At 28.6% G+C, this 16942-nt stretch overlaps 1 protein-coding gene and 4 non-coding genes across 5 annotated transcripts; all 5 read right to left on the bottom strand.

Moving 5' to 3' along the window:
* Nucleotides 1-4934: 4934 nt before the first annotated feature.
* On the bottom strand, nt 4935-15691 carry LOC107444182 (ribosomal protein L18A). The gene is made up of 5 exons (XM_016058267.4): nt 15605-15691; nt 12502-12681; nt 11556-11685; nt 7802-7911; nt 4935-5069 (listed from the first exon to the last, which is right to left on the bottom strand). Exons 1-5 carry the CDS (start codon nt 15620-15622, stop codon nt 4977-4979), a joined length of 531 nt encoding a protein of 176 aa, XP_015913753.1. The 5' UTR covers nt 15623-15691; the 3' UTR covers nt 4935-4976.
* Nucleotides 8152-8279, bottom strand: LOC147806285 (small nucleolar RNA SNORA68). Its single transcript, XR_015428770.1, has one exon. It is a non-coding gene; the product is annotated as a small nucleolar RNA SNORA68 (small nucleolar RNA).
* LOC122269469 (small nucleolar RNA SNORA68) lies at nt 8354-8481 on the bottom strand. Its single transcript, XR_006225201.2, has one exon. It is a non-coding gene; the product is annotated as a small nucleolar RNA SNORA68 (small nucleolar RNA).
* Nucleotides 8556-8683, bottom strand: LOC147806284 (small nucleolar RNA SNORA68). The gene has a single exon (XR_015428768.1). It is a non-coding gene; the product is annotated as a small nucleolar RNA SNORA68 (small nucleolar RNA).
* On the bottom strand, nt 8758-8885 carry LOC147806283 (small nucleolar RNA SNORA68). Its single transcript, XR_015428767.1, has one exon. It is a non-coding gene; the product is annotated as a small nucleolar RNA SNORA68 (small nucleolar RNA).
* Nucleotides 15692-16942: the final 1251 nt, after the last annotated feature.

Here is a 16942-nt window from a genome sequence, read left to right as displayed (position 1 = left end):
CGCTAAACAGTTTTCTTTTTTCTTCAAACAAAGCGTACGGTCATCTTAATTAGGGAAAATAGTAAATTCACACAAGTCAAAAATACATTTCCGCCTTACTAAAAAACTAACATGTTGGTTAATAAACCTATACAAAATATTAGTAATTTTGTGATGAAATTACTATTCATAACAAAAACATACAAATGCATCAAAAATCATAGTATTTTGAGGTATTTTTAATTACATTAATAAATTTATGCAATTTAAGTTCAATTTTCTTGGTATAAGAAGCAACTAATCAACACAAAAAAGAAAATTGCTCATACTTTTTTAACATATTAAATTAAAGAATCACATACAAGAATTTCTTTATATTTTATTAATAAATTTCAAACTAGAGTAATTGTGTGAAGTGGTGTATTAAACGTTTTAAGCAGGACCCACTAGTTAATCAATTCAATAAACTTTCTATTTTTGTCAACTTTGAAGTTTTTATAAATTGTCAAATATCTTTATTTATTGCAAAATTTTTTTATATTTCTGCATTTCTTTTTTCAGTTTGCTAGAATCATGCTGTGTGTGTAAGTTTTATTTTCACCTGCCCTGTTGCAAGAAATTGAAATTAAATACTAACCCCTTCCCCAAGGATTCACACAACAGGGGTGATGTTGAGCCAAACTCAAAAATCCTGAAAAATTTCTTTAGTAAAATCATAAATGACGCATTTCAAAAAAAAATTTCTTTATAAATTTAAATCATTTACAACATAAAATTCTAAATAAATTAAATGTAGCATAATTTAAATTAATAATTTTGTATTTATTATACTACAAGAAAAAATATTTACAAATGAAAGAGATAACAAGTTTAAAATTCTAGTTCTAACATTTTAAATAAAATATACAAGAATTTATGTGATATGTGATTACCGGAAATTTCCAGATCGCGATTAGCGAAAAATTCAGACTTCTTCCCTGAGCACAATCATCTCTGACATAAGGAAAAACTTTATAATTTAAAGTGAGCATGATTTCGAGAATTTTAAACCAAATGGATTTAAAACATAAGTTTCTATAATACTCCAAGAACTATTAGAAAAGGAAAAATAGGCAGATAAAATTTTAGAATATAGTGATAGCCCACTGAAAAACTTGCCAACACTGGTGCTGACGCCCAATTTCATCGCAGAACATAAAAAGAATTATCAAGGATCAAAGATAAATACAAACCAGGGTTGGTATGATTTAAATCACCTGTTTTAGTTCTTTTTTTTATAACCTTTATGTAAACAAACTGAATATTTAAAAAAAAACATTCATAATTAATAGATGTTCTTTTCTTACAGAATATAATTTATTTATTCTTTTGAGTGTTTATAAAAGTCTGATATTATTGATAATGAAAGTAATTTCCTAAAATAAATTTAAGAATGAAAAAAGGCCCAAAAACTGGATAAGGGCAGCATGCAGTTATTAAAATACTTCACAATTAGTAGATTTCTATATTTTATTGGGAGAAACACAGAAACATTAAAATTAATCTGAGGGAGGGAGTATCTCTAACTACTAGCTAAATAATAATCTTACAGAATTTCAAAAAACTGATTAAACAAAATTTATTTTTGAAAACTTTTTGCAGCTTACCATAGAAAGATGCCAAATATATAAAAATCTCGATTTTAAATTCTTAGTCGCTTATGTTGATTTCTACTATTGCACGGCAGCACAATAATTTTTTATTTATGAACTTTAAGAGCTGACAGAAAGTTCATAGACGTAGAACAGCCGAGTTTTTTACTTCGCTCACAAAGGTGATTTCATGACTTCATCGTAGGTAGCCCGAACAATAACTCAGCTTCGATTGGAAGTTAACTCTCTAATTTAAAGAAATCTTTTGTTTTTAAAATGAAAGATAAGAATTTAGCATTTAATGCTGCGTTTAAACTAACTTTTGATTTGAAGTTAAAATTTTTATGCCTTAAAAACAATTCTCTCCACCCAAATAAAAAATATTATTCATTTTTTTAAAGAAAGAAAGACCTTTAATATTGTGTTTAAACTAGAAGAGTAGAGAAAAACAACTAGAGATATAACTGCTAGTTTTTCTTAAAATTGAAAAATAGTAAAAATTTTTAGTTTAATTCCAGACAATATTTTAATATATTTTCACTTTTCTTCCTTCTATTTCTAACAAACAGAAAATTTAAGTTTTAGTGTAGCTTTGAATTCTCCATATAATAACATAGGATTGCTTTATCTCCAATTAAAATATATTTTGAATACAATTTAAAAACTCATTTGAAGTACAGTTAATTAGACAATACATCAAGAATCAGACATTAATAATTAGACAGATAGTTAATAGTAACACAATGTCGAAGTACAATAGTTTAAAGATATTTTTTTAAAAAGGAAAAAAAAACACATTAGGCACTCATTCAAAAGACTGTCACTATGGATTTTGGAAACATTCCTTGCCTACCTGGATTACTTTTATCAGGGGTCTGTTAACGGACCCTTCACAAAATATCTTCTCATAAAAACGGACCCTTCACAAATTTATCTTCATAATTGTTTTGTTAATCGAATAAACCCTTCCCGGGGGTAAAAAGAAACCCGGTTCAAAACGAATTAAGTTTTCCGAGTTTCCCCCAAGTTTAATTTCCAAATGTAGTATTCTTTTTACAAACATCATGTGAACATTCTTATTGTCATTAAATGATAATTTTTTTTTTTGGAAATAAATAATTGATCAATTTATGATTCATAATCAATCAATTATTCATAAAATTAATTAATAGATTATGTAATAAAAAGTAATTTCTGGCAAATTTTTTAAATAAAATATTACAAATTTAAGAATTGTTTAAGTTTACTTAATGCGTAACACAATATATATGTCAACTGAAATTATTAAAAATCTGAGTGATTTTGTTTCCAGAGCTCATTCTAGGCAGGGTGAACAGGGTGCAGCACCCTGCTGCCTTTTTAATCAAAAGAATCCCACCCTGTTGCCCCTGAAGTAAATTAGTGCCCTGATGTAATACTCCATGCCCTTTCTGTTCTCAACCCTTCTGTATTTTCCCCCCAAACTTTTCAATGGATTTCTTAAACTTTTGTTATTTTCAACTCTTTTTATTTAGCTTCTCATTGCTGTCAAGATATATATGGGAAAGGAAAAATAGCCATCACACCCCCTTGTTGCACTTGTCTTTGAAAATTTGCAGTTACTTCCACTATCATTAAATTATAATTAATAATTTTAATTATTAAATCATAACTACAGACATTTAAAAACATGCAATATTATTTTATTAAAATATGCATGCATTTTAAATAAATTACTAAGCTAATTAAGCTCATTAACTCGATATATATGTTAATGTGTTAATGAAAATTATTAATTAATACGATTGCTTTGCTACTTTTAGTAAAGTAAAAAAAAATAATTTCTTTTACTAATAGACAATGCTTTTTAATTGAGCGTGTAAAACCTATAAAAAGAAATAATTGCCTTTTTAGAATAATAATACCCTGTTTTCAGGGATGAGATTGGCCAAAAGGCAAAAAAGCTGAATTTTCATGGGAGTAAATCGTGATTTATAGCAAAAATATCAGTAACATATTCTCATCCAGTTTCGCTGATGTTGTAATGCCTACATATAGCAACAATCGTCGATAGAATAACTGCCACATTTATAGGTACTAATTCCAAAAAAAAATTTACTTTTGACAAGAATCGCGATCTTGGATTTTAAAATCGCGTGAATATAAATCACGAAATAGAAATCACGTGAATGAAACTCGATATTGGATTTCAAAAATGTGAAAATAGAAATCACGATACGTAATTTTCAGATCGCGTAGATACGAATTACGATGCATAATTTCTAAATGGCGTGAATACGAATCCAAAGGATAATTTTTAAATCACATGTAAGTACGAAAATAGATGTTGAATATTACAACCGCAAAAATTAATCACGACTTTGGATAAACTCGCCGTGAATACGAATCGTTACATAGAATTTTAAAAATGCCTGAATACAAATCGCGACATTGGATTTTAAAATCTCGTAAATAAGAAACGCAATGAACGATATTGAAATCGCGTGAATAAGAATCGCAGTGAACAACTTTTAAATCAGGTAAATACGAAAATCGAAGTTTGATATTAAAATACGAGCTATCTAGCGGAAGGGGGGAAATTAAGAAAATCTTATTTTCTGCTCGTAAAAGCTAAAATAAGTAGATATGTAGAAGGGTTAGCAGCTATGTAGTTTGAATTTTCAAAATAGCTTTCGATATATATCTATATATCAAATCGGAAATAAATATAATTATTTTATTTCAACGACTTAATTTTCAGAAAAGGCGAAACATTTATTTAAAAAACTGAAACTTTTAGAAAATCGGAGTTTTTGATAATAAGGCTGAAATTCAAGAGACAGAAGTGAAAAAGGCGGAAATCCGCTAAAAAGCGGAAAAATCTCATCCCTGTGTTTTTAAACTTTTGCACCCTGCCCTTTTTTCTGTCTAGAACGAGCTCAGTTTGTTTCATTATTTGTTCGAAATGAATATTCTGTGTTGTGCTGCAGTACAGGCTAAATACCAAATATTTGTATATTGCATCTCTAATTTAATAGCAGCAATTGTTGAGCAGAATCTTGTATTTATTTACAATTTAAAAACCTCTTGAAAAGGTTTTTAGCAATTCTTGCAATAGCAGGACCCTATTTGCACAAATTCACAAAAGCAGGTCCCTGGTTGAAAGAATGTGACATATATATATATATAAACGCTTATTTAATATTAAAAAATTATGAGTATTTTTTTCACAAAATGTCTGGACAGACCCCTGATTATATAACCATATACAAAACACATAACACAAGCTTGGCTACAACACATTACTATTAGTAGATAGATATTAAGTTAAGTAAGAAAAACACGTTAGTAACACCTTTTCTTTTATTGTTTCAATATGATACAATTTTAAAATTTAGCATTTGGCCTAATAGTTGTGAAGCGTGGCTTGTGGAATTTTCGGTTGATTCTTGATGGCAGAGGGAATTTAATCTTGCTATCCTGAAATTTAAAAAAAAAAAGAAAGAAATCAGTAACAGTTAACAATACACTTGCAGGCCTTGTAGTTTGCCAAGAGATAAAGGGTTTTTTAGAACAGTATACATAACAGAGCAAACAACAAACCAAAAGTATACAAATTACTATGCTTAAGCCCTGTGGCAGAATTTTTTTTTTAAACCTTCTGTGACAAGCTACTCTAGTACTAATGTCTTTCAGCAATGTACTTTTAATAAAAACAGCTATGCATGTTACTAATTTTAAGCAACAGCAACATTGTGCTTATAAAAAAAAAACTTAAAATTTCATAATTTTTAAAATTGAATACATATTTTTTTAAATTTTAATATTATGAATGATATTTCACATTTTATAGAAGGAAATATGCATTTATTACTTAATTTTTCGATTTTTGTAAATCATATACATTAAATAAAAATCATGAAAGCTGTAACTATCCCAAAAAAATCATGAGAATCAGACTTTTCAAAAAAGAGGTTGCTAAATGCGTGTCATTTCGAGATTTGGTTGTATCAGATTTTAAAAACAGTACAGAAATGAATAGCAGTAACTACAAAAATAAAAGACAGTCAATGTTAAAAATTAAATATCCAAATGCGTATTTCGAATTTTTCATACAGCCAGAAATATATCAGGATATTTAAAAACCACATGAAAATCAATATCAATAACTGCCAAGAATGCACTCAAAACACCATAGATTTAAGATACTATCAGCATAAATTGAGCACGTCAAAAAGTGATTAGTTAAATGTTCGATTCAAATGTTACTTGTAGAAATTATATCAACTAAGAAGTAATTGGAATTTAAAAAGCCTCATGGAAATTGGCAGCAATTGACTTGCAATAAAAAATCAAACAATGTCGAAAAAGCTGAAATTATTATAGTAAAAGTAATATATATTTTTAAACAAAAGTTGTAAAAATTCGTAGCAATAACTCTTGAAAGAACGGCTGAAACACTGCATGGATTAAAGAGGAAGGATATTGACGAGAACCAAGTGTCTCAATGAGTCATTTTTTGAATCTCTGATTAAAACTTCACGCTACATAATACCGGTATTATTTAAAAAATCACATAACTAAGCAATAAAACACATCTAAAAACTCATAGCAATATGTGCAGGGGGGGGGGATATGAAAACACTACATATATTTACCGTTGAATTGGTGTGAGTTGTGAGGGTTAAAATTAAGACCAACACATGATTTAAAATTTTCATTAAATATATTGCACAGATTTTATTTCAATCAATTTTTTTTTTAAGAAAAAAGGACAAATTAACCCATCCCACATTGATTAATTATTTTACTACAAATTTTAGCATTTGCAAGAAAATCCTCACTCAGTCAAATTTGATGCTCTTAGAAGAAAAAATGAAAGAAAGAACATGATTCCTAGAGCGAAATATCTTTTTAATTTTTACAATTAGGATTTTTTATTTTATTTCTGTATAATCAATTTGAAATTCAAGCTGCAGCGAGTGATTATCGAATTTTTCTAAATTTTCAAGTGAGAATTCAATGTGTGAGAAAAGCATCTTCTAAATATAATTCTGAAGGAAAAGTCTTGAAACTTTCTACAGTAAAGAAAACCAAAATTTCTTAATCAACTATCTTTCATTATTTTCAAATGAGAGTAGGAAAAATCACAAGCATTTCTTTCTTCTCTGATTGCAAGCAAGGCACATTTTGAATTTAATTTTAAGGGAAAAAAAATCCTTTAAAAATTACAGCAGAAAAGAAAATCAAATTTTTTTACTTCCCAAAGAAAAAATTCTTTCTGTGGGGCCTCTGTAACGTTCTGTGACAATGTCGCCATGTTTCTGCCATGGTGTACTTATAATAAATGCAAATTTTATTGAAAAAGAGTAACAAATAATCTAAACGCAATTTGTCAAATATCAAATGGGATGATCTGAATGCACATAAAAACCACGACTAAGCATTTTTTTTTTGAATCAGAAAAATCAGGATTGTTGAGGGAAGAAAAAAAAAACATTATCCTAAACACTGGCAAAAAAAAAAAAGCATTAAGTCTAACTCAACATTGGTCATCATCTTGGACATGAAGACAAATTAACTCATCACCAGTCCACAATGCGTTAATAAAGAACAAACCAATCATACCATCATAATTGCAATTTAGAACCAAAAATTTCATATTTTATACTAACTTACAGATCTACTAAATCTACTAAACACAAATCTACTAAACACTAAGAACAAATCTACTAAAAACAAAACTAAAATTACGGCAGAATATTTTCAAGAATCAACAAGAAAAGTTAGGTGAAGAAAATATCTGACCTTTACCAGACTCTCCATAGCCTTTAAATTAAACTTGCTAAGTATTTTTCCATGGCTTGTAAATTAGTGCAGAAATTTTTAAAACAATATTTTTTAACAAAATTTTACATCTTAACCATTAATCCTTTATCTAAATTTTTAAATTATATTAGAAATATTTTAGAAACTATGGATATCGGTATGTTATTGTAAGATTTTCAAATTTTTAACACTATTCTCTATCTGACCTAGTCTCTTACTTTCTTCACCAGACCTAACACTTCAAGAAAGTAAATAAAAAACTTGAATAGATTTCAATAAAAACCTATACATACATACCAATAAGCTTAACCACCTAATCATATACATACATTATACATATTACAGCAAAGGACAAAATAAGAAACTATAAAAAATCTGCTCACATGAAACTGTTTAACGTGAGGTCTGCGACACTTGGAAGCCTCAATCTCTTGAACTTTCAAAATTTGAATTGAATCTGCACGGGCACGATGCTTGGCTCCCATATCTCTATCTGTAAAACATTTTTAAAAAAAAGGATAACATCAATAAAAAGTCTAATTAGGGATATTAATTTTTATCAGTAAGGTAGAAAAATTTTTAAACCTTGAGATATCAAACAAAACAAATGATTTTTTATATTAAATAAATGACTCAAAATATTTAACTAATTCCATACAAATTTTATACCTTGTCATTTAAAATCTAATAATGGGTAGAAACCTGTAAGCACAGAAGGAGAATCGAGGAAAAAAGCTGTCAAAATTTGATTCACTTCGTTCAGGAAATGTCCTAAACAAAGGCGACAAACTTTTAATTAATTTATGCACTCGCAACAAAGGCAAAGCTACACAACACTAAGCCTCCGAATTTTAGTGCAATTTTAAATAACCACTAACACAAATATCTAGGGCTGGGTAGAAACTTGTAAGCACAGAAGGAGAATTGATGAAAAAAGCTGTCAAAATTTGATTCACTTCGTTTAGGAAATGTCCTAAACAAAGGCGACAAACTTTTAATTAATCTATGCACTCGCAACAAAGGCAAAGCTACACAACACTAAGCCTCCGAATTTTAGTGCAATTTTAAATAACCACTAACACAAATATCTAGAGCTGGGTAGAAACTTGTAAGCACAGAAGGAGAATTGATGAAAAAAGCTGTCAAAATTTGATTCACTTCGTTTAGGAAATGTCCTAAACAAAGGCGACAAACTTTTAATTAATCTATGCACTCGCAACAAAGGCAAAGCTACACAACACTAAGCCTCCGAATTTTAGTGCAATTTTAAATAACCACTAACACAAATATCTAGAGCTGGGTAGAAACTTGTAAGCACAGAAGGAGAATTGATGAAAAAAGCTGTCAAAATTTGATTCACTTCGTTTAGGAAATGTCCTAAACAAAGGCGACAAACTTTTAATTAATCTATGCACTCGCAACAAAGGCAAAGCTACACAACACTAAGCCTCCGAATTTTAGTGCAATTTTAAATAACCACTAACACAAATATCTAGAGCTGGGTAGAAACTTGTAAGCACAGAAGGAGAATTGATGAAAAAAGCTGTCAAAATTTGATTCACTTCGTTTAGGAAATGTCCTAAACAAAGGCGACAAACATTTAATTAATCTATGCACTCGCAACAAAGGCAAAGCTACACAACACTAAGCCTCCGAATATTAGTGCAATTTTACATAACTACTAACACAGGGTAGAGAGAATAACATTTGAGAGTACAAAGGAAAGAAAGAGAAAAAATTTCCAAATATCATCAACTTCACTAAAAAAACTTCTAAACAAAAGTGAACTTAGATAGAGCATTTATATTGAAAATTATAGCACAGACTGCAAATTAAGCAACAAATCCATACAAAACACGTCTGGGGGAAAGAAAAACTTTTTTCATGACAAACTTTTATTTCTAATTTCCATTTCACATGCCCCAGTTTTGAAGATTTCTCAATTTAGCAAGAAAACCACTAACAGCCTTTAATGTTATTTTATCTTCAATTGTAAATCTTTCAACTGGCATTTTTCAAAAGTAAGATTTCATTTTTGAAACCATACTGTTTCAACAGTGATTTAACACAAAATTTTTAGTTTATTTTTGGCTGATAATAGAAGTTAAGTAGCAGAGAAGACAAAAAATAGCAAGTTCAAGATTTATGTAACCATTTATTCGAGTTATATACTTTTAAATTTTGCTAATATTTTAGTTACATAATCTTTAAAAAAGTAGCTCAAAAACTTTCTTGAACAATAGTGCTTAATTTTGTTGCTTCTAATGAAATATTTTTAAGAACAGTTTTAGAGAAAATATGGTTAACTCATATCCATTTGCATCCATGTAAAACTCTGAAGTATATTCTGTGCAGACAATGCTAAAAGAGCTGAACAACTTTTCTCCATAACATAATTTGAAAATTGAGTTAAAAAGCTTCACAACATGATACAAGTATAAAATGTCATAAAAAAAGAATAAAAATGAACACTCTAGGTGAAAGATAAAACTAAAAAAGGTACACAATTCAAATATGCAGAACTTTTTGTTTAAAACCAAATGACGCAAATAATCTAAATATTGAATATCTAAGGTCAAATAAAAGTTCAACAAACATGCCAAAAACCATCGAAAAATAATTAGGACCAAAACTTTTCTTTTGTCAGTTCATATATTATTGAATTTTCTTAAACTATAAAAATCTAGATGACTTCTTAATACCAAAAACAATGCTTCTACATTATAATTGTCCAATATTTCAAGAAAATAAACATAAAAAGACATAATCATGGGCTTGCTTCTAAGTATTGTAGCTTTGATTAGCATTAGATGCTAAGAAAATTTATTTGCAGCAAATCTTTATTTCAATTGCAGCACTGCCTCGTGATAAGGCTTAACATGGCATTCACACACTAACTTAACCTCATTAGCTGTACTTCTTGACAGAATAATTCCTAAATAATAAAAGTTTGCAATGATTTAAAACTTGCTGAAACCTTAATTAAAATTATCTTTATCCAAACATTGAAGATCAGAAAAAATACTCCCTCTTATTTTTAAGGTGTCTATTAAGGTATGTGTATATTACCACATAAAACTTTAAACCACACAGAATTGTTTTAAATCTTTTTCCTTTAGTTTGGATAATTCATTGCTTAGCTACAAACAGTATTTCTATCTGTTAATGGCAATTTATCTTCTCTGCCAATCAAACTATCTTCAGGAATAAAAAAAACTACTTTTATTTACTTCTCTGAAGTTTCAAAAGCAATTATTTTGAATCTAAGAACCTATGAATCATTAGTATATTACTTTGAAATAGTTTATAATAATGAAAAATAAAGTAGCTTTATCTACTATAAAAATTAATTTGATCTTAATGACAGATTTCAGTTTAGAAAAGTTTTGCAAAAAAAAGTTTGTGCAATTTCATTGAGCTGGCAATCAGTTCTGAAAGAATAACTCAAAGTTTCATTTGAGTTTGAAAGTCTTAATTCTTCAAAGGTGATGTTTCAGATCTAAAAAAAAAACTTGCCAAATCTGATTTAAAGAAAAATTATCAAAAAAAAAAAAAAAAAAAAAAAAAAAAAAAAAAAAGAAATCTAAATTCCTATTAAATAGAAGCCAGGACAAAATTCATAAATGATTGATTGGAATTACACAATAACCTTATTACTACCAGATTATAAAATGTATAATCCTTTGTGAAAAAATTTATTAGTTCCCAAAATTTTGTTCACCTGAGCTTTCTAGATGATCGAGCTGTATACACGTGATTGCAACAAAGTTATGGCATACATTGATACAATATATATTGCAATAATTTATGTATTAATTAATATTTTATTAAATTATTAAAATTAAATTAGACTATATTAAATTAATAAAAATTAAAATCTAAAATATTTATTAGTTTGAAATTTTTAATAAAGTAATGTAATCTCTACTTTAAAAAAAATTGGTTTCATGATTAAAATTTAGGAGAAAGTTATAACACTTGTCTAACAGTTACTTGCTGATAAGTATAGATAATATCCAATAATTTCTATTATTAGCTATAATGAAAAAATAATGTATGCATGTCTTTACAAAAACAAGCTTAAGCCCAAACCAAATTGCAATATTTAGAGGAAATAAAATAAAAATAATTACTCACAGCATTGAGTTACAGCAGATGCCACAGTCATGTCTCTGTATTCCCTGTACATGTTATGGGTTCCAGTTCGAGAATTGTATCTTAACCATACGCCAAAGTTCTTGACTTTAGTGGGGGTTTTATCATAAACCTAAATTTACAAGTATATTTCAGTGCACAAATTTAACATATTAAGAAGTTTAATAATTTAGTAAGGTATAATTCTTATGTAAGAAAAAAAATTAATAGCTAAATATGGAAATGCATATTTTGCAACTAAGGGTTATTGCTGCAGATTTATTAATCAGTAAGCAAATAAATAGGAATATAAAAAAGCATTTATGTGTGCATTCCTTGTTAAAAAATACTTGTAACATTTTAAGTATTCTTAAAATAAGTAGCCAGACTCAGCTATCCTTTACACCTTCTTATAAAAATAAGATTTATGGCAGAGGAAGAATATTGCTTAAAGTTTAACGCACTAACATTTATTATGCTAGCAATTCTCTGCAAATATGCTAAAATGAAGGATAGTCAAATGCTTTTAAAAGCAAAATTAATTAGTTATCAGAACAACATAGAGTTCGAAGATTACATTAGCTGGGCTTTAAAGTGTTTCAAAATAAAAATCAGATAATTTCACAGAAAAATTTAGATCCTTTTTTCGGTATAAAACATACATACTATTCTCTGATGCAAGTTAAGAAAAAACAATTATCCCTATGGAGAGAACCTGCTTGCATTCAAGTGCACACCAAGCACCTTTCTATTTGTATTTAAAGAAACTGATGATTTGATTTTGATTTGATCAATCACTTTTATGAACTGAGATGATTCTATCTCATTGTAAATTTTGTGATTCTTTTTAGAGTTATTTACTATTTTTAATATGCTATTGACAAGAATTTTAATCATCACTTTTTGTTGCTAACAGTAATTAATATATATATAAAAACTAAATAAATACCTCAGATATAGAAACAACTTCACCATGAGACTTCTTGATTTTCTTAAGTTTTCTGGTGAAATACCAGAATCTTGATTTTGCAGTAACCTTGTCTGGTGCAAATATTCTCATCCTGTATAATGGTGGATTTTTTTCTTTTTCACATGGAAGTTTCCTTCCAATAATTTTATACTCCTTCAACTAAAGGAAAAACAAAATCAGACATTAACAACAAGTCATCAATTAGTACACATTACTTTTATAATTTGATTACCTGTTTCTCCTGCTAATATCCAGTTATGCATTAAAAGACATTTAGAAATATTAGTGATAACCAATAAAAATCTAAATCACAATTCTACTGCTAAAAATAGAATATTAAAAATACATTCATGTTTCACAAGATGCACCACTCTTCAAAATTCTCAAGATTGAACTTTCTTTTATAAACTTGTTACATGTGGACAGTTATCACAAAAGATACTAATTATAACTAAATCAATATAATAAATTATAATTACTAATTATAATAAAGTAACATTGAATTCAATATTAACAAGGTCAATAAAAATTCGTTTAACACTGAACTTAGACCTATTTTTTGACCAATTAACACAATCTAGCATTAAACAGAATTTTTTTTAAAAATTAAAGCTTACTTTTAATGAGGATGGTCCATATATTATATCCAAGACTTTTTTTTTCAAAAAAAAAAAAAAAAAAAACATTTCTTTTAATTAAATTAAGCAAATCAAAAATAGCACCTTCAAGTAAGTATTCACTATACCAATTGCTAAATTCTGACTTTCTTGGAGTCACTCATATCTCTATTAATTTTTCCCTCCATTATTAAAATTTTGACCTACATCATTTTAATTTAACTTTGCCCTGAATTTGAAAATATCAAGCAGTTTCAAATTTAACAATGTGAATTTTGTTTTTACAAACAGATGGTGAAGTTAAGTCATTACCACTTTTCCATTATGGTGAGATATCATAAATTGCTCATTTGGCATTAATTATGAAAAATAGCAACATTTTTTTTTAAAAAAAAAATTATCAATTTTCTCAGAAAATGTTTAAATTTTCAAATGGTAGGAAAAATTCTTTTTCTTTTGAAACTTAATTTTTTAAAAAAGTCAAACATATAATAATTAGAGGGTGAAATTCAAACCGCTAAATCTAATTTCAGTCCTCAGGACTGAAGAGTGCATGTACACAAGTTAACACTATCTACCTCTTATAAATTTTATCACACTATGTGCAAGATTTCTAATGTTCTTTTTCAGTAAATTCTAAAGCATATAAATAATAAAATATTTCCATGATTTCGCATGAATATGATCTGATTCGACATCAAGAGATGTTCTGAAGAATGACAAATGTCTTTCTTCTAAATCATTATGATACACTGTTCATTGAATCAATGAGTTTGTTGAATTATAAAAAAATTTGAGTAATCAGTGATTAATTTGTTTCATATCCAAAGTTATCAATAAGATTTTTTTTAGCAGATGTTACACATTTTTGCTAAAAATTAAATATCTTGATAATAGAAAATTAGAAAGAAGATACTAAAGATATTGATTAATAACAAGTGATAAATATAATCTTCAATTAACAGTAGAAAGATGAATTTTTTAAGTTTTAAAAAGACAGTCTAGCTAAAGTAATTTTTAATAGACACATAATAAAATGTATTTAAGGATTTAATTTTCTTTTAACTTACAACATTGATTTTACATGGCATTGCAAATACTAACGGTTGATTAGTAACTAACTAATAAATAGTAGGGCAAAACTAGTGCTGTAGGTAGTATAGCAGACTTGCAGGGGTCTGTTAAGAAGAAATTTGGGTCCGTTAACGGATCCTTCACAAAATAATTTATCTTTAAATTGGACCCTTCACAAATTTGTTTATCTTTATTATTGATTTGTTAATCGAATAAATCCTTCCCAGAAAGAGGGGGGGAGAAAGACAAATGCAAAGGAACTAAGTTTTGTCTTCAGCAAGCAGAAGCTCCTTCCTTTATTCGTCCGAAATGAATATTCTGCGTTCCGCAGTATAGGCTAAATACCAAATATTTGTATGCTGCATCTCTAAAATAGTACCAGCAATTGCTGTTTATTTTCTAGAATTTAATTACAATTTAACAGTGTTGAGCATAATCTTGTATGTCTATACAATTTAAAAACTCCTTGAAATTTTTTTTTTGAACAGACCCTATTTGCACAAATTCACAAAAGCAGACCCTGGTTGAAAGAATGTGACTAAACGTTTATTTTATATTCACAAATTACGAGTAATTTCTTCACAATTTAATAAGAACAGACCATTCACAAAATTTCTGGACAGACCCCTGACTTGTAATATAATAATTGGTTTGTATTTGGAGGAAGGTTTTTGTTGTGAGAATTTTGAAATTCCATCATAAAATAAAAATGAATATAAACAAAATATTAATACAAACTAATTTTAGCTCATGAGAAAAATAAGATTTTCCAAAAATAAAGTAAGAAATGAACTACTAAATAGCAAAATTTCCTGGAAGCTATGCGAACAAACCATATATATACATAAATATATTTGCTAGAAATCAATATTAATTATGAATTATTATGATATACTTTAGGGAAAATAGAAATTATCTTGAGAGGCACACATAGCAACAAATCGTGCTGCCTACTTAGTAAAACTGAGGAATCAGTTAGTTTGCTTTTACCCTGATTTAAGATCTCTTAATAATAACAATATCCAGAAAGAATGCCAGCACTGAATGAAAATATTGAAAGAATACATGCCTGTACAAATAATATTTTACCATTTCATTTGAGCAAGCAATACCTAAACTTTATCTTATCAGTTATTAACATATGTTAGACGAGTATAAAAACGATTATAAAATGAATAAATAGTTAAATTTATTTTGAGAATTCAAACAAAAAAATATTTAATTACGATAAAATAAAGATTGAAGTTAATTTAATAATTAATAAGACACCATGCATGGCAAGGCTTAGTTCTAACATTTCCAAAGAACATTTATAACACTTTACAATTATATACAATAATAGGTGATAACAATCATTACAAAAAGGGACATAATTTAAAATAAAGACATACCTGTCCTTTAACTTTCATTTTTTAAATTTTATAAATTACTTTCTAAGATGCCTCACATAAACAATCGCCACATTGACGACTTCAATCGGTAGTTTCGCACATACGGTACAGTTACAGAGTGACGGTCAATTCAAAAACACTCGCTAACTAAAAAATTTATTTAAGGCATATTCTCACTACATTAAATTCAAGAAACCGTTCAGTCTGAATGTTATTCACGCAAACCCCATCGCTGTCCAGAAAACATAAAATATCCCTAGATGAAAATATTTCAGTGATTATATTCTCATTTTTTCTTGGTTGGTAGTTAAGTTGGTACCTTATTCACGTCCCACTGGAGCTACATAATGGGATATTGGTGATGGTCTGGGAAACTTCCCTTAGGATGATCTGAAGATATGCGCTAACATAAATTTTTGCCCTCTGCAGAAGGGGATCTCATGGGTGAGGCCACTTCCTCAATTTAAATATGGATGGTGTTTTTAGTAGTAGTAGTAGTAGTAGTAGTAGTTCATTTACGTCGCACTAGAGCTGCACAATGGGCTATTGGCGACGGTCTGGGAAACATCCCTGAGGATGATCCGAAGATATGCCATCACAATTTTGATCCTCTGCAGAGGGGATGGCACCACCGCTTCGGTAGCCCGACGACCTGCACGCGAAGTCGAGTACTTTACGGTAGCACAATTTAACGAGGACCCATACCGCACACCCTCGGTCCCTACGCAGACTGATCCAAGTGGGTCACCCACCCGCACACTGACCGCAGCCAGTGATGCTTGACTTCGGTGATCTGCTGAGAACCGTGTCTTAACGATCAGTCCACTGCGGGACGGATGGTGTTTTCAATAGAAATGTAAACAATAACAATCTCGAGCTCGGGACCTACTCTAGTTCCGGTTAAAAATTTTGCAGCTGCTTACTACATGTTATTCTGATAGGCGATGTTTTCAAACGGATAATTTTGTTTTCAATAAAAGAAAAAAATCAGATGATTTCTGAGCTCAAATCTGCCGTCTTTTATAAGATATTAATGTTATTATGTAATTCTGGGGAGTTTGGAGTGAAAATGTGTTTTAGTTATTTTGTTATTTATTATTAAAAAAGGTGACATGGTTGCTAGATTTTGAATAACTCGCTTTTTTGACAGTCTTGATTTGGCCTCTTTCCATTTGTTTATTACTGTTTGTTCGTGTTGCAAGCTCAAGCTATGCACCATCTTACGTTAGTGTTAACACTTTTAGTATTGTAAACACAAGTATTGTTAGCATTGTAAACATAAGTAATAAGTAATCAAATACATTGTTTGCAAGAATTTCAAAACACAATGATGCCAAA

This window comes from Parasteatoda tepidariorum, chromosome 8 (genome assembly GCF_982258835.1).
Source record: "Parasteatoda tepidariorum strain Cologne lab strain chromosome 8, Ptep-v5.0, whole genome shotgun sequence".
NCBI lineage: Eukaryota > Metazoa > Arthropoda > Arachnida > Araneae > Theridiidae > Parasteatoda > Parasteatoda tepidariorum.
Note: the sequence above shows the minus strand (reverse complement) of the source record. Positions and strands in the feature narration are given on the sequence as shown.

Excerpts from the sequence above, each read along its gene's own strand:
- LOC107444182 (XM_016058267.4), bottom strand. Across the intron at positions 7,912-11,555 it reads ATCTGCTGTAACTCAATGCT|ATAGAGATATGGGAGCCAAG; the intron begins GTGAGTAATTAT and ends AATGTTTTACAG. Across the intron at positions 5,070-7,801 it reads CTCACGTTAAACAGTTTCAT|GATAGCAAGATTAAATTCCC; the intron begins GTGAGCAGATTT and ends TTTAAATTTCAG.